Raw genomic sequence first — 22,308 nt, 5'->3', positions numbered from 1 at the left:
TTTAAGCTACAGAAGAGCTGTGAGAATCTGTGGTGGAACAACAGGATCTCACTTCTGTGCAGGAATAGGAGACAGGGAGCACACACATGAGTGAAACAGCACAGGAGGGGGTGGGGCGGAGATAGTAAGAGTGCTGCAGCCAACCAACCAGAGGAAGCTCAAGAACACTTGGGTCTTGGTCAATTTTGACCCTAAGATAATAGCCTTGTGGTTCTCCACACAGAAAGAATTTGTAAGGGGCTGTGACAACTGACAATACTGAAATCAGAACAGCTTAGCTGAAATCAGTTGACCCACTCTGATACCACATGAGAGTCTAGCTTATTGTTTTACAGAAATGTGAGGCTAGTCAAGGAAGGCATTCAAGTTACTCTGGATCTACATTGTGAAGTAAGAAAGTAACTCCACAACTCCCCTGGCTACAGCAGAGCTTTCCAAACACTTCTAGCAATGCTATAATACTTAATATAACTCTGAAAAGCATAAAATAAAGACATTCTACTTACTAAAGTTTACACATGTTGGGAAATCAAATAAAATTCTTTTACTTCCACCTACATTTCAAAACTATCAGATATGAAGCGTTAATAATATTTGCTTGGTCACCAAAATAGAACTTTTTTTTCCTGATTAAGAATGTAAAAATCTGAGAAACATTCCAAAATATGTTTTCTATCATTATGGAAAAATATAAGAATATTCTTCCAACTTAAGCTTTTGTGAAGGAATATTTGGAAGATTTGGAAGACTGGCACCATGTATTTTGTTTCAAAAACAAGAATGAAATTATATATTGCTGTGGAGTTTGGACATATTTTTGATTTTGAATAAACATTTTTTTCCGGTTAACAGAGTTCTCAGTTAATGTTAGCTTTAAACCATTAAAACTTCATATATATCACTCTAAGGGACAATGAAAAATTACTAATTGAAGACTGCATAAACTCTGTACTTTTAGTAGAACAAGACTGGAAGCACAGAATGTATTACTTGCCACCTAAATCCATGAAAACTTTGTCTATATAACAGAACACTGGCACCTACTCCATCTGGCTTAAGTGGGTACTCACATCCAGTCTGAAAAACATTGAGTCTTGGCATTTAATGAATAAAAAATAAATGCAGTATTTGCCTGTTTCGTATCCATCACTGGGAAGAACTATGATCCAACATGACAACCCTTTCCAATAATGAGATCTGTCCTGTAGATACTCCTTTCTCATGACTTTCATTTCTGGATTGTGTAATGTGCTACAAAGATTACCTTGACTGCCTCACGTACATGTACAGTTATGTTAACATTTCACAGAAAATTGCCTTATTCCACTCTTTATGGTAGACAAAAGTTTGCATTGTGGTGTATTCTTTTGGGGATTTTTGGGTGGAAAACAGAAGTAAGATCTGGACAACTGGGAATTGTACATTTGATACTACATTAGCATTTCTCATCTACTTTCTTTGGCAAATTCTGTAATTTACAGGATGCTAAACAGCCTGGAATGTGCTGTCTGCCTATAGACATGTTGCATGAAGATCTATAGCAAGATCAATCTGCTCTTCCTTACCTTTCAATGAACTTTTACTCAGGATTTTATCTAAGACTAAAAATCAGCATCTAGGTTTCCTAGGGAAATCAAAAGTAAAAGAAAAGATGCCATAATGAAACCAAACCATCCACCTACATGTACTTCCAACAATTTTACATATAAATCTGTAGTCCTAAAAATATTGAGGTAACACATCCATACCAGTAAGACAATTTAAATTCTCTTCAACAGAAATGCACAAACTTCTCCCTAGTTTTTGAACACTCTTCCTTAGCTTCCTTAGGTCAGCTCATGGATGATAGTGGACAAGAGCTTCAGAAAGACACTATCTTCTGAAGAGTGAGGATGGATCCATAGTACTGTAAATGTGCATGGAAGAAATTATACACTGAATTTATGGAAGGACACTATATTCAACTGGAAAACTAACCATTAAAATCATATAATAACTGATAGAACAAAAGGAAAAGAATGACTTCAGCTTTTGCTGCACAGTTGTAGCTATATGGAAAGAACTACACATATGAACTATGTTTTACTCCTGAAGAAAACTCTAAGCAACAATACACAGTGGGAAAGTCCACAACAGCCATTCTACAAAATATCAAATTAGAAAGCCAAGGTCTTTTCATTTTGCTTACCACTTTATTAAGACTGCAAACTTTTTACTTCCTGTGCACTTACAGTTAATGCACTGACTTATTTTCAAGTTTCATCCAAGCTTCTTCATCACTTCAATGTGAATGACTGATACTTCAGTCAGTTCAATCTGACTTCATTTATAATTCCATGGACAAATTCAGAGATAGCCATTCTATTACTTTCAAGGTTCAAACAAACAGGAAATATTTTTCAGGGAAAATCCTTGAATACATTCACTTCATCTGTGAAATCCAAACTGCAGCCTATCCTGATTTAGATACACTGAAAGTACTCCAGATTTAATCTTCAGCTCAGATCAGCATAAGATACTGAAGCCTTCTTGTCACATCACTTCCTCTTTCAGCTGGAAGGAAACATTTTTCCACTTAGAAGACAAAAGTGAATGCCTCTGAGCACCAAACACTCATACAAAATTCACCTAAGACCAAGATGCCGATTAATGGAAGAACACCATAAATTCTTAACCACTAACTGCTGTGTGAAACATTCCATTCTTCATTAAGAATGATATTGATACCCACCCCACAGACTCACTCACATAGAGTTGGGATGATACAGCAGTAGAAGAAAAAAGACTAGAAAGTAGTGAGGTAATACAGCTCACGTGAGAATTCTCAAACCTTTGCCACTGAAACTGAACAGGAAAAAAAAAAAATCACCTACTTCTCCTCTACCTAGGAGGGAGTCCAAGTATGACAATAATTAATAGTCCATTGCTGTCACGCTAATCTTACTGAAACAATTTAGGTTCTGAATATATAGAACTGTTAAAGACTTCTATTAGACAAATGAAATTCTAGGGTAAAAACATGCCATGCCATCCTTCATTTAGTGTCATGGCATGGTTTTACCCAGAATTATGACTGAACAGACAGTTGCTACCTTTTGCAGACCTTTACACTGAAAAAACATCTTCACAGAAGGGTGTGAACTAATTAATGACTGTTGATATCTAGCACTCACTTTAGCTGAAGACGTCAGAAGATGCCTTGCACAACAGTTCACATCCTGTATTCTTCTGAAGTTATATAGTGCATAAACACTGTATCACTCTACTATATTATATTATATTCCTGTGGAAACTTCTTTTAAACATCATAGACATATTCTCACCAAAGATAAATCCACTGCGTAATAAAAATCATAAACACATTTGCTTTAATATTTTTAATTCAGAATATGAAGCTGAACAATTTTGTATTAAACAGGCAGAAGGATTAAAAAGAAAAAAGTTTTTAAAGTTTGCTCTATGAATGAGATGGAAATACTGTTCTTAAACATATTCTTTTGCTAGAAGCATATACAAATCTAACAAAGTATTACTGATATTTAAGACATTATTTTGCACGTTAGCTAATCAGAGCTATCCATTACCGATGATGTTGTCGTCTTTTAGCTTCTCATCTCTATTTACATAACATTTTAGTGATTTATACACACAGTCTCTTAATACTTATTTACTTACCAACAGTATCACATGGTTCGTCCTTATGTACACAGAAATCCTTCCTAGAATTGGGGGGGAAAAGAAAAATGTTAAGCAAGCCAAGCTGTCAGACTGGTAATGTCTATGTGACCTATTTACAAATATTTTCTATGGCTCAATGAATAAATACAGAATACCATTATATCAACAAAGAGCATGGGGAGGAAAAGGCCAGGATTACCCAGAACACTTAAACTTCAGTTTATTCTTAGGACAGATTTAGGAGTAGTCAGATGATAAAACATGTACCATATATTTAAATTGCATCGTATCGAATTTCTGGTTTTTCCCATGTATCTTGAAATATAACAAGTCTAAAGTTAGTCTTTCTTTCTCTTGAAATGAAAATCTCTTCAGTGCTTAATAACAGGTCCAAATCCAGCATTGTAATCCAGCATTTAGATCAGAAATACAGTCAGAAAGTTTTTGTGCTAAAAAGTCAGTGGTTAAAATGACCAATACGAATACACTCTGGAGAAGGATTTCTGCTCGGGTATTCCATTCTAGTAGTGGAAGACTTACAAATTAATTAACTGGGAAAAGATTAGTTATCTCCAACACATATTTTAGTCCAGCCATAGCTCTATAAATAAGACTGAAGTGGAGAAAACATTTCATCTCTGTTAAACAACATCTCCTTATGATTCATTTGGATTTCATACCTATTTTACCTGTTCTCAGAGACACATAACAAAGTTATCAAAAGACCAAAGAAAAAGCTGTTTTCTACTACAGTGTTTATAACTCATGCTAATTTTTTATTTTAAGTAAAAAATAGGACTGCTGAGGTATACACGAACTGGGGAGGCGGGGAGGGAACCCATGAGAAACAAACAAGAAAAAATAAAACAAATATAGCATCTAAGCAAAATACAACCTAGTTATTGAACTTCATTCTGAGATGTACTCAAATACAGACGTTCCTGTTCTTTAGCTATACCATGGAGTAATGATCTTTATTTTTAGAGAGGGACCATATGGGCCAGAGAGATTAATTTTTATATTCCGTCTATGAAGCTACATAGATATACACATAGATTGATAAGAATAAACATACACACATATAGAAACACTCATTTTGCAGGAACAGAATGCAGGAATTGTTTGGTGCTTGGGATGAGAGAGTAGAGTAACGATTACTTATAATTTTTACAAATTAAACTACTCCAAGAGCTTTTTGATTGTTTGTTTCCCACAGATTATTCCCACAGAGTCATTTAGACCCAAAAGCAATTTCAAGAGGCTGGCAAATTTCTGACACTTGTTAAAGGCCACACAGCCAGAGACATGGGGTTATATAGCTTTTGATTCTCCAGTCACCATTGCCGGATAATTACAGAGAAGAAAAGCAAAACAACAGTGCTAGAAACAAATCTTGTGAATAAACTGATAAAGAAACTCTGGGAATCCACTGAGAAGAGCCCTGGAAATGGAGCCAAAGATGGTAAACAAGAAGCTATAATCATATTCAGAAGGAAGTTCTTTTATTTTTTTCAACCCTGCAACAAATTGCATTTAATGTGCTGGGTTATAACGCTATTCTTTGTTTTGCGCTATGTGACACAAGGGACTTATTGTCTTGTTAAGCAATACGACAGAACGATTAGAAATGCGGGACTTGTGGTGAAGCAAGAGAACATGTGTAAAGACAATCTAAGGACATAGATTGCCTTCCACTCACACTCATGCAACTGCCATAAATATTAACTGTGGCAACGATGAGTAAAAAAAAAAGAAAGAAATGATACCTTCAAATGTAAAAGAATGCCATCTGACATTTTAAAACTGCCAATATCCAAGAGGTTTCTGCTTATGTAATAGCTTTGTCTCGTATGCTTACTGAGCTGTTTTTGTTTTGTTTTTCCTTCTTGGCTGACTCTATGGTTATGCTATGCATCCAGAGTTTCATTATGGGACTTTGGGGAAACAGTACTGCTATGATTTGGCAAGAAGGAAGTACAATAAACCATTCTTAGTTCCTGATTTACATTGGAAGAATGTAATACCTCCTTTAATTTCCAAGAATATGATTGCATTACATACATTTGAGACTAGGCTCCTTAGTAAAGATTTACAGCTCTAGCTAGAACTACCAATGACTCTCACAGAAATCATTCTCTAATCCCCACATGGTATCTTAAATATTCAATCATATTATAACTATGTTTCTGTGTGTGTATATAACATACACAAATATATATATACACACACAGAGCTCTACACTTTATATATGTATGGAACTGGCATATTGAAACTACACAAAACGAGAGGATACGGCCTCTTCCAAGTAAGAGAAGGTATTAGATAGAGCAATAAAGCACACTACAAAGCCCTCAGGAAAGCCACTGAGATTATTTGCCTTGTTCTTTTCCTCCCTTCTCTTAGCAAAACAGGGCAAAGGTATCAGCATTATCATTAATGTATATAGAAGCTTTTGTAGAGTAAGTTAGTAACTAACACTGGAAGTGAGAAACTGGTTAAAGCACACTAATGTCCCCTTCTAACCAGTATTCAGCACACACATTACTCTGCATGGTTACTTAGCATGCATATGAAGGGAAAATAGGCCCTTAATCAAGTGAGAGAGGAGCTTTCATGGGATTTAGGACTTACTTCTGAGCTTGAACAAGTTGGCTAACCCTAGAAGAGAATTCTAAGTAAGAATGGTTAACCACTAAACCATGTTTCAGAAAATTATAAGTGCATTTCTAATTGACTACATAAAGCATTATGAATGGCCTTCACAGCAAAGACTAACTATCCAGTTTCTAAATGTAAATTATCTCACTACATTCTCTTAGTTAAAGTAAATCCTAATGTGTAGATGAGATGTACAACAAAAGACATCAAGAATGGCAGAGGAAGACTGAGAAGAACACAGACTCGTTTTTTATTAATAGGTTCCATCAATTTGAGATGTTGGATAAATTTAACACTTGTTTTAGCCACACTAGTCAAAGATTTATTTCTTGTCCAAGCCAGTTTATCATTTCCTTCCATGTGCTAGATTGGAGAAAAGAAGAAATAGAAGAGGATAGATGATGGATTTTACAAGTCTACCAAATCTTCATTCTGTCTTTCACAGTATTTTCAGTTTCTTAATTTCTCTAATTTTTTCTCTTCATAATTTTGAAAAAAAGTAGTGTAGGTTTGAATCTACAGTCTAACTCCCGCCATTATTGCTTCTAGCACTTACAACTTTTAAAGATATATCTGAGGTTTATTGTCCCAGAAACAAGTTTTCTCAAATCATAAAATTTTTATGAATAGTTGCAATTAATGGCCCCTGTAGCGAATAAGAGTATCACCACATCGCAAATGCCTATGTTTCCATCGTGCTATGCGAATAATGACAACACTACAGATGTTCTTTTCTCTTCATGTAATAGGACATTCTGAAATGATTCCCACATATAAACTAAGCACATACCTACTAACTAATAAATGTGCTTTTAAAAAAAAAATCAATTTTGTAGTTAATGAACCTCAAGATAAGTTAAAAATTTTCTATTCACCTATGAATTTAAACAAATGGACCATGTTACTATTGCAACTGCTATTTCAGAAACTGTTTAGTATTTTGAGGGTAACCTCAAATACACCAGTATGCACTTGTCAGTGTATTTTAGCAAGTCAGGAAATACTATATTTAAATATTTTAAATAGTTAAGAGATCACTTAAGGCTCTGTAAAGTTGAGCTGATATTAAAAAGGATAATATAAATAAGTCTTCTAAAGTTTATGTTTCAGACAAACTAAAAAAAATAACAGCTCAGAAGTATGGTAAGTGAACTAGCAACTGAATCGAATGTGCAATTAACATCTCAGAACAGATATAGAAATGTTAGGAAGCCAAGAAAGGTGTTTTTGAGTGGAGTCCAAAAGAATCTAGACTCAGCATTAGCATTAAACAATGATCTGGAAGAAAATAAGAGAGCACTACTGGTGAAGTTTGAAAATTAAATGAGTTCTGGTAGAGTACAAATAGGAATGAAAACAAATCAGTTTTTAAAGATTACTCATCTGAGTAACTTTTTATTTTAATGTAGCCAAAAATGGACCCCCTGAACTTGATCAGATATGGCAACAGCATGACAAGAACAACAAAAAGAAATGCGCATGCGAAAACAGGCAGTAGGAGTGAGCAGTATCCTTGGATAAAGATGAAGGAAAATATCAGACATGGCACCGGTACAACCATTCACACACGACTGTGTCCAATTTTGGTGCTTATGCTTCAAAAAGCAATTTGGAAAAAGGGAAAAGGTCTGGAAGGATCTAAGACAATGATTACATGTCTGAGAAACAGGCTTAAAAATCTCTCTTTATTAATCTAAGAGAAAGATGAGTTGTAACCTGAGTACAGCCTGCAAGTATTACATAGGGAAGATCCTTCTCACTGTTCTTAAGCAGTAAAAGGTACAAATAGATCCATGGTTGAAAGCTGAAGTAACAAAAATTACAAATCAGATACAACTGTCCATTCTGAAAGTAATTAACTGTGGCAATGGTCTACTTCAGAACACAGATAATCTTCCTTTCTTTTAAATATTTGTCTCAGAACTGTCTATCTTTGCTATTCACTAGAAAAATAAAATACGATATTTCAATCATATGTTACTAAACAGGGCACCAGACCTTTTGGCAACAGATAGGATGCACCTGTCCCAGAGGTGGAAAAGGATCTTGGGGCAGGAGTTACCTGGGCTCATGGAGAGAGCTTTATACTAGATGTCAAGGAGCAAGGGTATAAAACTGGAACTCCCAGACATAAGTCCCAGGGAAGATTATCAGAGTTTGTGGGCTGTTGTGCCAGCAGTGACCCTCACCCTGCCATCTCAGTGGAGGCAAGGGATGAAGACACGCAGCACAACAAAGATGCAAGGGATGTTGATGGATCAGTAACCATGGTAACACCTTTGAAAGCTCAGGCTGGACTTAGGACCTCTAAATGCAAAAAAGTGCTGGGGACACCAGCCCACCTGAAGTGTGTCTGTACCAATGCACACAGCATGGGTAACAACCAGGAGGAGCTTGAAGCCATGATGACACGGGAAAATTATGATGTCGTGGCTATTACAGAAATATGGTGGGATGTCTCCCATGAGAGCAGTGCGCCAGTTAATAGCTCCAAGCTCTTTAGGAGGGATAGACAAGGAAGGAGAGGGGGTGGGGTGGTGCTGTATGTTAGGGACTGTTATGATTGCTTTGAGCACAAGTGTAGTGAAGACACAGTGGAGTGTCTTTGCAGAAGAATCAGGGGGAAGGCCAACAGGGCAGATGTTGCAGTAGGAGTCTACTATAGGCCACCCAACCAGGACAGAGAGGGGGATGAAATATTCTACAGGCACTTAGGAGAAATCTCACGATCACTTGCACTTGTTCTTGTGGGAGACTTTAACTTCCCAGACATCTGCTGGAAACACAACACAGCAGAATGGGACCAGTCTATGTGTGGCAGATAACTTCCTGAAACACCTGGTGAGTGAAACGACCAGAGAAGATACCCTGCTGGATCTCCTCTTTTTGAATAGAGAAGGGCTGGTGGATGATGTGGAGGTTGGAGGCCAACTACGGCACAGCGATCATGAAATAATAGAGTTCTCTATTCTTAGAGAGGCCAGGAGAGGGGGCAGCAGAATTGACATCCTGGACTTCCAAAGGGCTGACCTTGTCTTGTTTGGGCACCTGCTTGAAAGGATTTCTTGGGAGATGATCCTGAAAGGTATAGGGGCCCAGGAAGACTGGGCACTCTTTTAAAAGAAAGTGTTAATGGCACAGGAGCAGGCTGTCCCCAGTTGCCGTAAGAGAAGCCAGAGCCAGAGAAGACCACCATGGCTAAAGAGGGAGCTTTGGCTGCAACTTAGGGCGAAAAGGAGAGCTTACAGCTTTTGGAAGAAGGGGCTAGTGACTCACAATAATTACAAAGAGGCTGTGAGGCTATGCAGGGTGGAAATCAGGAGGTCTAAAGCCCAGCTGGAAATTAATCTGGCTTCAGCAGCCAAAGATAGGAAGTTATGTTTCCATAAGTACCTCAACAGCAAAAGAAAGACCAGGGAGAGTCTCCATCCCTTGCTAGACACAGGAGGAAACATGGCAACGAGTGATGAGGAAAAGGCTGAGGTGCTTAATGCCTTCTTTGCCTCAGTCTTTAATAACAAGACTAGTTGTACTGAGGGAATCCAGCTTCCTCAGCCAGAAGACAGAGACTGGGAGAACAACCCCCCTGCAATCCAGGAGGAGACAGTCAGTGACCTGCTGCATCACACAGACACACATAAGCCTATGGGACCAGATGGGATACACCCGAGGGTGCTGAAGGAGCTGGCTGGGTGTTCCCCAAGCCGCTTTCCATCATTTACCAGCAGTCCTGGCTGGCCAGGGAGGTCCCGACAGATTGGAAATTGGCCAACGTGATGCCAACATATAAAAAGGGTTGGAAGGATGATCTGGGAAATTACAGGCCTGTCAGATTGACTTCGATGCCCGGGAAGGTGATGGAGCAGCTCATCCTGAGCGCACCATCATGCAACACATGGGGGACAACCAGATGCTCAGGCCCAGTCAGCATGGGTTTATGAAAGGCAGGTCCTGCCTGACAAACCTGATCTCCTTCTACGACAGGGTGACCTGCTTATTGGATGAGGGAAAGGCTGTGGATGTTGTCTGCCTTGACTTCAGTAAGGCCTTTGACACCATTTCCCACAGCATTCTCCTGGTGAAACTGGCTGCTCGAGGTTTGGATGGGCACACGCTTTGCTGGGTAAAAAACTGTCTGGATGGCCGGGCCCAAAGAGCTGTGGTGAACGGAGTTAAATCCAGTTGGTGGCCGGTCACAAGTGGTGTCCCCCAGGGCTGGGTTTTGGGGCCACTCCTGTTTAACATCTTTATTGATGATCTAGATGAGGGGATCGAGTGCACCCTCAGTCAGTTTGCAGATGACACCAGGTTGGGTGGGAGTGTTGATGTGCTCGAGGGTAGGGAGGCTCTGCAGAGAGACCTGGACAGGCTGGAGCCATGGGCTGAGGCCAACTGGAGGAGTTTCCATAAGGCCAAATGCCGGGGGCTGCCCTTGGGCCACAACAACCCCCAGCAGCGCTACAGGCTTGGGGAGGAGTGGCTGGAGAGCTGCCAGTCAGAGAGGGACCTGGGGGGGTTGATTGACAGCCGGCTGAACAGGAGCCAGCAGTGTGCCCAGGTGGCCAAGAAGGCCAATGGCATCCTGGCTTGTGTCAGCAATAGCGTGGCCAGCAGGGACAGGGAAGGGATCTGACCCCTGTACTCGGCACTGGGGAGGCCGCACCTCGATTCCTGTGTTCAGTTTTGGGCCCCTCACTACAAAAAGGACATTGAATGACTCGAGCGTGTCCAGAGAAGGGCAACGGAGCTGGTGCAGGGTCTGGAGCACAGGTCGTACGGGGAGCGGCTGAGGGAACTGGGGGTGTTTAGTCTGGAGAAGAGGAGGCTGAGGGGAGACCTCATCACCCTCTACAGCTCCCTGAAAGGAAGGTTCAGAGAGCTGGGGATGAGTTTCTTTATCCAAGTAACAAGTGACAGGACAAGAGGGAATGGCCTCAAGCTGCACCAGGGAAGGATTAGACTGGATATTAGGAAGCATTTCTTTACAGAATGCGTTGTTGGGCATTGGAATGGGCTGCCTGGGGAGGTGGTGGAGTCCCCACCCCTGGAGGTGTTTAAGAGTCAGGTTGACATAGTGCTGAAGCATCTGGTGTGGTTGGGAACTGTCAGTGTTAGGTTAATGGTTGGACTGGATGACCTTCAAGGTCTTTTCCAACCTAGATGATTCTGTGATCCTGTGATTCTATGTAAAAATAACTGGCTGAATTGTATGTTAGAGACTTGCACTAGATAATCAGGGATTTAAAATGCATTTTAGGTCCATGTAATTCTACATAACAGATCTGTATGAGTGAATGGAACATACATAGCCTGAGGACTAAAGCTCAAAAGAACAAGCTGACAGAAACAGATAAATTCATGCAGATTTTCCTTACATGTATTATTACAAGCATTACTACTTGACAGACTCAAACACTTGAAGTTACAGAAGGAAAAAAACAAACCCCACACAAATATCATGTGATGACTTAAAATTAGTGAGATATTTGGAATACACAAGGTAAAAATAAGTCTTACAATAAATGTGATGAATAAGGAAGATTGTTGTGTTTTTTAAAAAAAGACAGCTTTGCTTCTGAAGTATGATCTTTTCACCTGTCCATGCTTCCTTCTGCATCTACAATCCTATTAGTAAATAACTGACAGTAAGAACATGTGAAATTCTAATGAACTCCCTTGATGTCTGCTGCTGATATCAAAAGAAAACCATTGAACACAGTAAAACTGCAAAAATATCAAAAGAGTTGGCAGTATTAAAGTTATATTGATGAATAAATACCACGATGAAGACAAAATTAGGAATAATTTCATCTCTCACCCTGCACTTGCAAGAACTCATTTTTCCAGAGCGGAATTTCATTAGAAGTTTAAGGACAGCAGTAGCAGTTTAATAACTCAATCTTTATCCTGTTACATTTCAATAATTTTTGGACTTCCAAACACTGCAACCTTTTTTTCCGTGACACTGTAGTTTTACTTTCTGTGCAGCGGTCATTCAGTCTTCCACCTGTGACTTTCATGAGGATGTATTTCTCGTTCAAACCATCAGAAAGGTAGTAAAAAGTAGTCAGGAAAAGAACTGTACTTCTTGTGTGCATTGGAAGGTTATCACACTTAAGAAGTCCTTGTCCAATCTTTGGGGAGAGTTCTGGAGGGTTGAAACAGTTGGAAATGAAACAATATTTAGCAAATCTAAGTGCTGTTCATGCCATTGTCTAATTTTATAGAATTAGGCACTTTCTTACAGTGAAAATGCCTTGCAACACTGTTTCGTTATCTATCACCCAGAGCAAATAGATTTTAGATACTGCAGGTCACTTTGAATTGACAGCTGATGTACACTGTGAACATGAAATATCACTGTCTATCGGATGCATATTAGGAGAATCAGAGATCTACTTTCTATCACAAGCACATATATAAATGGAAATTCTGAGAAGGAGAATAAAGAATTTTGTTTATATTTACACATTTTTCTAAAAACCACTGTGACACAGACTGTCTATGCACTTGACAAGCAGCATGATGCACAATTTTTAAATTAAGGTAGATTCTGCCTAGTGTGACCAGCAGAAGTAGGGAGGTGACAGTCCCCCTGTGCTCTGCACTGGTGAGGCCACACCTGGAGTGTTGTGTCCAGTTTTGGACACCTCAATACGAGAGAGATCTCTGCAGAGGAGGGCAACGAAGCTGGTGAAGGGCCTGGAGAATAAATCCTATGAGGAGTGATCGAAGGAGCTGGGACTGTTCAGTCTGAGGAGGAGAAGGCTGAGGGGAGACCTCCCTCAGCCCTGAAAGGACTACAGCTCCTGAAAGGACACTGTAGAGAGGTTGGTGCTGGTCTCTTCTCACAGGTGCTTAGTGACAGAACAAGAGGGAACGGCTTTAAACTGCAACAGGGGAGGTTCAGACTGGACATGAGGAAAAAATTTTTCACAGAAGGAGTGGTCAGACAGTGGAATAGCCTGCCCAGGGAGGTGGTGGAGTTCCCATCCCTGCATGTGTTTAATATGGTTTAGATGAGATGTTGGGGGATATGGTGTAGGGAGAACTTTGTAGGGTAGGGCTGATGGTTGGACTTGATGATCCCAAGTGTCTTTTCCAACCTGAATGATTCTGTGGTTTTGGTTTTGTTTTTTGTTTAAAATACACTTTGAAGATTTCAGTGCTTTTTTTACAATAGGAGAAATATGAGAACTTAAGTATCATCATAGAGCAACCATGGATGCCATAGGCCTTTTCCTGCCTTACTTTCAGTTACCTCATTCAGAGAACCAATGCAGATAGCAACTGCTAATATCTCAGGGGCCACCAAAATCAGGACTTATCTCTGTGCATTTGCACTCTGTGACTCAAAAGGCAAGGAGGATGTTGATGTGCCATGGTATATTTTTTTTTCCAGATAAAAGTTCTTCCTGTTATGTGTATCTCTAAAGTAATATGCTAATTTTTAACTGTGATTCAGATAGCTTTATCAAGAGAGTCCTTAAAACAGTTTGTGTCTTAATTCTGACATTCTCTTTATACCTAACCTCCCTGGGGATCTTTTCTAAATACATAATTCAAACTTTTTCTTTCTGTTTTACTTTTATTTTATAGCATTATATTTTAAACAGGACGTTACTTCATCTGAATAAGCCAATTTAAAAGGGAAAGTAAACAAAAACTAACAGGCTGAAATAGTACTACAGTAAAGTGAAATGAACAAACTGCTGGCAGATTCATACGTTTCATTATAGCAGAGAAAGTTGTGGGGAGTAGCTGGTTTTGCCTTCTGCCTTATATAACAAATGCAAAACTAAATCTTGCAAAATACCTTTTTCATTAAAAGGTTATGACAGATCTTTGACTGTTGAATAACAGCCTCTATTATGTACACATTACACTCTTTGTAGTTAAGCATTAAAAATTAGCTCTGCAGAACACTCAGTACTTCATTTCTAACTCTTTTCCTTACTAGACACAACTGGCATGTGAAAGCACCGTAAAGCTTTTTCAAAGCACTCTTGCTGTTCTATTATCATGCAAGACAAAAAAAGGAGGTGTGGGTAAGTTTTAACACATCTGCCACAGAATGTGTTAGATAGCCAGAACTTTACATTTTTACTTGAAAAATACAAAGCAGTTGGTGTTCACCTGTCTAAACAAAATTATTTCTCTCAATAAAGCAGGTCTGCTCTCCGAAGCTGTTTGGAAGTTGCAACAAAGGAGCTTGTTCTGCATTTGCAAAGCAGAATGAGACTGAATTAACAAAACACACAAGTGGAGCCACACATGGGTTAGCTATACCATAAACCTGATGATATGCAGAGGGAGCCTGGATTAGCAAAACATTCCCACAGCCAACAAACCGCACTGGTATGATTTATTAGCAGCTAAAGCAGTTCTAAGATGGGAGGCAGTATAGTCCAGAGAATAATACCACTGAAAAAATAAAAAAATGTCAGAACAGATCTTCAATTTCTGGCTCCAGCACCGACTTACTATCTGACATCTAACCAATCACTTCCCTGCTCTCTACTTCAATTTCCTTAACACTGATCAGAGATTTACTCAAAAAAACATATTAAAACTGACAGTTAAAAAATTTTAGGCAATGCAAATCAGTGTATCTTTATTACAAAGCACATCACAAAAGCATATCTTAACATATGATTAGGCTTTCAAAATGCTTTTTTACCATTCAGAAATGCTGCATGAAATTCAAAAAGCTCTGTGGCCAAACACACTGGCTGCTAAAGACATCTCCAGACCACTGCCTCTTGACTGTTTAACTAATGCCTCACTTCCATCCGTTCTGCCTCTTCTCATAAAGGCTGGTTAAGTCAAAGATGAAAAAAATGGTAGGCAAGAGGTTTAACACGCTTTATTTCACAGTATCTTGCTACTTGTGAGATATACCTCACAAGCTAAAGGATACAGCCCTAGACTTACTCTCCTGGAACATGCAGGTTTGAAGCATTCGATTCTCCCTCAAGTTGCTGCTTCAGATACTGCTGACTGCCTCCACTGTATCAACTAAGAGAGCAGGTGATAGGCAAGAGGTCATTCAACTACTCTATATTTCTAGCAACCAGTAAGTATGTAATTGCTCAGTTAACCTTGGACAGTCACAAAGTACAACTAGATGTGGGAAGGTCTTTTCCCCTTTAGCTATGCTTGTCAACGCAATGCCATGTATGATACTTGGCCATCCTTTATGCCTTGGCCCGTGTTCACTCTTTCCTACTACTCACATGTTTCCTTCTCCATCTAGACTCTTTCCTTCACCAACACACTCACTGCTATTAAAATCAGTTTTGGATCTTAATCTGAAAAATTTATTTCCAGTCTGTCGTCCCACATATGTTTTCTGATGAGCTGATGGAAATTTGTTACAGAGAACATTATTTCTCATGTCTTTCACAGTAGTTCAGAGGAGTCTGTGTGAAGTACTACTGCTTAACTAATGTATAAATGTGTAACAAAAACTAACCTGCCCCCTCAAAGCCCCAACAATCCAATAAACAGACAAGCAGAACAAATAAAGGAGCATGGCACAGGGTAAGAAAAGATGGGTGTGGGCTTTTCCAGGAAAAGGTATGGGATTAAGCAGCAAAAGTAGCAACAAAGCTCTCACCACAGACAATTTGGATTGCTTAATTTCCTCCTTCCAGTATGTGACTGGCTATCCAAAACAGGGAAATTTGGGGAAGCATTTCTCTGCTTCAGAAAATTGAAATACATTATAGATATTGGGGTAATCACAATGTAAACTAGTGTTTAAACAATGCATATAGCTCCTAGTAAGATTTCTCTGAATAAACAGTATAAGGCTACACGTAAATTTAAAGATTACACATGGTTTTAGGATACCATATCACCAACTAGCATAAGAAAGCACAATTGTATTTCAGTATATCCAATCACAGGAATTTTCTTTGAATGGAACTGTGAAGGTCATCCAGTCCAAGGTACACCAGAAATGGCACTAAGCCCAACACTAAACCAGTTGAACCAACTGTCCTTTTCTTCGGATGGCGGTTGCACACTGTCTGAACGTCAAGTTGCATTCTCCTGTGCACCAGTTGCAAACCATGACAGCATCTGCTTAGGAGGAAAGAGGTGAGCTGGAGGCATATTTCATTCTAAATGTGTGAAATGCCTGATATTTAAGAGTTGTAAGGAACTGCATATCTGGAATCACACCCCTGTGGCTGCAGAGTACATACTGCATACATGATGTACCTTCAGCACACAATGAAACATACTAGTTCTATTAGACATTCTAGGTCCATTAGAGGGAAACATGATTCAGACATGTGCCTAATGTCATGCTGATCCATCTCTGAATGGTCTAAATATGCTTTTGTGTTTTTAATTAAAATATCTACAGGTCTGTGTGTGCTGTGTCTTTTAAATGAAGGCATATGGAGAGAGGCACCCAACCTATGGCCTTAGCTATATAGCCAAAGAAGAAACAAGAATATGACCCGTTTGTCATTTCAGATATTACAATCTGGAAAATATTGCTTTCTGAACCATCTTTACCACCACCTTTGAGTTCTGGAAATATGCCCCAAGTTGCACTCTTCCTCACTGCAAAACTAAATCCTAACTGCGTTAGTCATCTACCACTTCCTTTGTTCTATGTTCATATTAGGCCACTGCCTATTTGTTAATGCTTATTTGTCAGTATTTTACCTTGTGATCAGGATGGCTGCATCAACAGAAGACATGTCTTCTCCCCAGCTTGTTGACATTTCTAAGTGTAGATCATTCTTCTTGCCAAATTCTTCATGTTGCCATTTACAAAAGCTTTCCAGCATTTTTTCCCCATGATGTCCAATATACATATCTGCCTGGAAGCAAAAACCGATCCATTTTATTGAAATTATGATTCTGTAAACAGAACTAAGAATATTTCTGACTAAGTTAACAAAAATATTCTCCTTTTTATGGCATAATATATTCATGGTAGAAAGACCTGAACTTCAGGAGCAGTGACCACCTTTTTCTCATGTTAAAGAGACCAGGTGAAGACAGTGTACTGAGAGGTGTACAGTGGATCTGTTCTCCTAAACTCATCTCATTTATGTGGTGACTTTTCACTCTCCATAGTGAAGAAAAGATTAATCATGTGAAGATCCAGAATTTGAACATGAAATGAGATTCCTCTACTGAGGAGAGGACACTGAAGTAAGAAATACTTTCTTGTTCACTGGAAAAATACACTATTTTAAAATTAGAAACATGGATAAGGGAATCCCTTTTTCTTATGAAGTAACTAAAGTATGAAAGGATTTTCATAATATTTTGTATAAAAACCAAGAAATCAAGTTGACATTTTCCTGAAATATGATACAAACCATAGACTAATAGAATGTCTCAATCAAGATACCAGGTGACTCATCTTTCTTCAAAAAGAACAGGATTTGAGATGATGTCTGAAAAGTGCAATGAAAGAATAGTGCTGTATCGTGGCACCTTTTGGTCTTCTAGGTATTGGTCAACAAATAACAGTTCTCCTTCTACTGTCCATTGGGTTTAAGGGAGATGATTTTTGTACTGAGCTATATGAACACACAAATAGCAGAGCACAAGCAGATTTTGTTAAGAACTAGCTGATTTCCACAAGGCAACTCTGTTTGATTGACTTCCAAATGCAAGCACAGAAAAATCTCAATATGTGCAGCACAAAAATTAGGAGAAGCTTAATCTTTACTGGGGCTGCCCAGCAGTGTAACTACACACAAAATCTAACTGAGAAAATTTGTCAGCCATTAAACTCAGTGAGTATTACAAGCTTTCATGGAGCAACAAGCTAAACAGCATTACCTTCTACAGGCTAAGACAAAGATGATACATACTTACTGGAGTCTCATGAAGGAGAACTAGCTTAGTGACACGAAGATTTACTTGTAGTCCAAGGCTCTTGTGCTGGAAAAGGTTAAAAACCTAAAAAAAAAAAAGAGTAATAAAAATACATGCTTGTATTGTACACCGCACACTGTAGACTAAACAGAAAGTAAAAAATTTCTCATATTCTGTTGTGACTGCTTTTGTTTTCCATAATTTGAACATAACATTAAGCTAAAGTACTGTGTTGATCTTCTATGCTTAAGTCAGTATTCATTCTGGGAGCACAAAAACCCCCTTTTCTCCTCAATGGCCATGACCACTTTGGAAACTGTAGCCTCCTTCTCAAAGTACTTACACATGCATTAAATACTAATCACATAAAACTTCTGTTCAATTAAATACAGGATCATGGCCCAAGTGGTCTGAGCCAGGATACGGCAATAATTCTTCCTATCATTCAGAATAAAATTTTTATTTATTGTCCAGTTTATGCTCCTTCTTTAGAACAATCTTTCCTTTCCTACATTACAGATGCTAGTTTTCACTGCTTTATGCACAAAATGAGTGCACTACAGCTCCAGATAGAGCTGATACAGGAGGTAACTGTGTGACTGCATTACCTTTTGGGTTTTTTCAGCCACTAATGATAACACAATCCTTCTCAACAATGTCATCTTTCCATAACAAGCATAGATCATGAGAAATCATCCAATAGCCCAGCCTTCCCAACAATATCATGGGCTTCTAACCAAAAAGTCATCTTGTTCAGCTCTCATTTTCTGGCTTCCCTGAAGATATAACACCAGACAGTACAGACAAGTCCACAGCACCATTTTTATGCTGCAAAACATATGGATTAAGTCTTGACAGACTGCTCATGATCATTTACTGACTGTCCCTTACAGGTGCTCAGTCAGAATAATTAAAAGGAGCAACGAAATCAGCCCGCAGTGCTTGCATTGTGCTTGCATTAATGCCAGAATTAATTTTAAATTTCCTACCATGTTCAAGATGGTTAGAATAAATCTTCTGGCAGCATCTGTTCCATGATACGAAACCATAGATGGATCTGCCACCACAACAGTTTCTATGTTGTACTCTTGAGGTAACTTGTAAGAGTATCGTTTTCCTCTTCCACTTTCTGATACTTTTTGATTCTTGGATTTCCTTTTATCTGTAACATAAAACATTGCTTGACAAACTCATCCTTCAATCTACCCCTACAGTACTTTTTGTATTTGCAATCTATGATTATGGTGTAACTATGATTAAGTGGACTGTAATAGCTGTGAACTCTAATACACGCTTATTTAGCACTGCCAAAGCTAAGGCTTAGACTGAAGGCATATATGACATATAAATGTTAGTTCACACCAAAACAAAACAAGAATCTTATCCAGCTGCTAATATAAAGTCAGTCAGATTCTTTGCATCCTTTCACCTAACATATTTATATAGACTCCTAGTTTGTTTTGTAGGAGAAAACTTAATTCATGTTAGGTTTGACGGAAAAACAGTCTCACTGAAATTGCAGAATTATCATCTGCCCATCTTCAAAATCAGAGAAAACATCTTGATGTAACTCTATCTTAGCATAAAAACCAACAAATACAGATTTTCTAAGAATTTAATATTAAGAAAATACAATTTCTTGATTTGAAAAGACAAAAGAATATTTCAGATGAATGATAAGAGAATGATATGTAACATAGAGGTTTGTTGGAAACAAAAAAGTGAAGTTTTACTAACACGACTTCAGAGTCAGTGCTGCTGTCATTACAAATAGTTAAAGTAAAACAACAAAACCAAATTCTGGAAACATGCTTCTAAACCTACAAAAAGCTTCAAATCAAAACCATGTTACATTTATGGTAAGCTAGAGGTTACGGCTCTTGTTAATTTTAAATCTCAACTCCAAAACCATGACAAAATCCCCATTACTACTACAGTATGTATGAAAAAAAGAAAAACTAATTACACAGAAACAGTTCAGGCTAGAAGTTGGTCAAATATGCATACAGCAGTTAGCAATGATATTTAAAATAATTTAATTTAAAACAAAATATAAAACTCCCTGTTGCAATAGCTAAATTCTGTTAGATCCCCTTGAGAGGAAGTAAAACTTCTGGGACTCATCTCACTGAAGTCACTGAAATCAAGTGAAATTTTTTCCAGCTTCCACAATGGAATATTAGGCTCTTTGTTTACAACAAAAGTGATGCTTAAGATGACAATTATAAACACATGTCCTGGAAACAATCAAATATTCAGAAATTTTGAGGAAATGTTTTGCAATTAATCAGTCTCATCTCTAATAGGAAAGTTCCTGCACTTCATTTTATAACACATGACACTCTCCACAAAATGTCACTCTTCAGGAAAGTGCTAAAAATATGCTTTAAAAGTCACTGAACTCTCAAAATAACTTTAAAATATAAGATACTGGTGGAAGAAGGATCCCTGATTCAATATAAATGTATGTTTAATACAGATTTTATGTAAATATAACGTAGATATGTGCTTTTCAATGTAAAAAGTATAAAGTATCCATGCTTAAAACAGGTTGTCCATCTTTTTCTGTAGTCATATGTTAAACATGCGATTTAGTGTACCCTGCTACATTTTAGAGGGGCTTACTGATTCCTGTACAAAGGGTGACAATGTAAGATTTACTAACACTGATAAGTATACAAATTTAATAAAATAATATATTGTTCAGAAATAAATATTTGGTGTTTGATTGCCTAGAACTGGAAACAACTTATAAATTTATAAGCTATCTAAAATTAATTTTAACCTTTCCCATTTTGATCCTGCAGACACTTGCTTAGCCTTATACGTACAGCTAGCCTCTAGCTTTACTCATGTTTGCTAACTGTGGATTCACAGCCTGGTTTATAAAACACTGAGTGTTTTCATCACTCTTTTGAGAATAATTTTTAATGAAACTTCAGTGTCAGGATTTGTGCCAAAAACCCCACACCCTACAAGCTATAGAACTATGACTTACCATACAAGCATCTAATGCTGCAAGAGTAGGCTATAGATCTACGTTTAAATAGCAAAATCATTTTGGTTAAAAAAAGATCTCTCATAAGCCATCTGGTCAATCCATCTTCCTCTCAGGAGCAGTGATTGATACCAGGGTAGTTTCCAGCAACACAGTTTATTCATTGTTCACTTCTTTGTAAAAAACAGCAGCTAGTGGTTGAAAACTTTAAATTTAATATTAGCATGGCCATTCAGAGAAGTCTGCTAACACACCTCTATAAAAGTTATAGCTAGCAGTGCATTTTTATTTAGAATTGACAATAGGCAGCCCACAATAAAATACAGCATTGTGCTAAACACTAAGGTCACGGCAGTTGGAATCTGGAACCTGTCTTTCAGAACTGTAGTGGATGAGGAGACTGCACAGCTCTGTAGACAAGCCGGCTGCAAGGGGGGCAGTGCCCATCATTTGCCTCAGATATCTGCCAGGTTAACAAACAAAAGGACAATCTGTTCTTGGCCAGCCAACCTTTTCCAAATTGCTGGCAGAATTCCTTATCACATGAGATCTCATTTATTTGAAAGTTTTAGCTGTTCCCTAAGACCATTAAATAAATGGCATTAGTAATTTTGGTACCAGTGGTATTCAAACAACTACCATGATTACCACCAGATAACAGGTAAAGCAGGTTTTGGGCAAAACCACTTAATTCTTTACATTCCCAGAAATAAGTAAAAATTACAAAATTTGCTCATTATTGAGGGTATAGTATATAAGAGATAATAACTCCTGCAAAAAAACATACGACAATAATGCATGTGCTAATAAAAGTCAGATTAACTGAAAATATCCCTGCTTTTTTGGGATTAAAGATGTATAAATCTTAAAATTTAATTACGTTGGCAAAATAAAAAATATTTTTTTAATCTGTGCAATAAGACTTCTATGTTTTGTGTAACTATAGAAAACAAGAAGATTCTATATCAATTTATTACTTAAACTCAGCTGACTGAAAGAAAACTAGAAACACTCCAGTACTACAGTAAGAAGGCTAGAAATACTGCAGCAAGTACATTTGATATTCAATAAGCAATCAAGAGAAAATAGCAAGAAGCATTACAAACCAGTAAAAATTCCCC

The 22,308-nt window shown here is 38.1% G+C and overlaps 1 protein-coding gene across 4 annotated transcripts in view; it reads right to left on the bottom strand.

Moving 5' to 3' along the window:
* The window catches only part of ADAMTS19 (ADAM metallopeptidase with thrombospondin type 1 motif 19), a 148,084-nt gene that overhangs the window by 90,740 nt on the left and 35,036 nt on the right, over nucleotides 1-22,308 (bottom strand). For all 4 annotated transcript variants that reach the window (XM_074931477.1, XM_074931480.1, XM_074931479.1 and 1 more), the window contains exons 4-7: nucleotides 19,179-19,351; nucleotides 18,190-18,273; nucleotides 17,020-17,177; nucleotides 3,676-3,719 (exon numbers count right to left, since the gene is read on the bottom strand). In XM_074931477.1, the coding sequence (XP_074787578.1) occupies nucleotides 3,676-3,719; nucleotides 17,020-17,177; nucleotides 18,190-18,273; nucleotides 19,179-19,351 (459 nt within the window). The remainder of the gene's footprint in view (nucleotides 1-3,675; nucleotides 3,720-17,019; nucleotides 17,178-18,189; nucleotides 18,274-19,178; nucleotides 19,352-22,308) is intronic.

This window comes from Athene noctua, chromosome Z (assembly GCF_965140245.1).
Source record: "Athene noctua chromosome Z, bAthNoc1.hap1.1, whole genome shotgun sequence".
Taxonomy (NCBI): Eukaryota; Metazoa; Chordata; class Aves; order Strigiformes; family Strigidae; genus Athene; species Athene noctua.
Note: the sequence above shows the minus strand (reverse complement) of the source record. Positions and strands in the feature narration are given on the sequence as shown.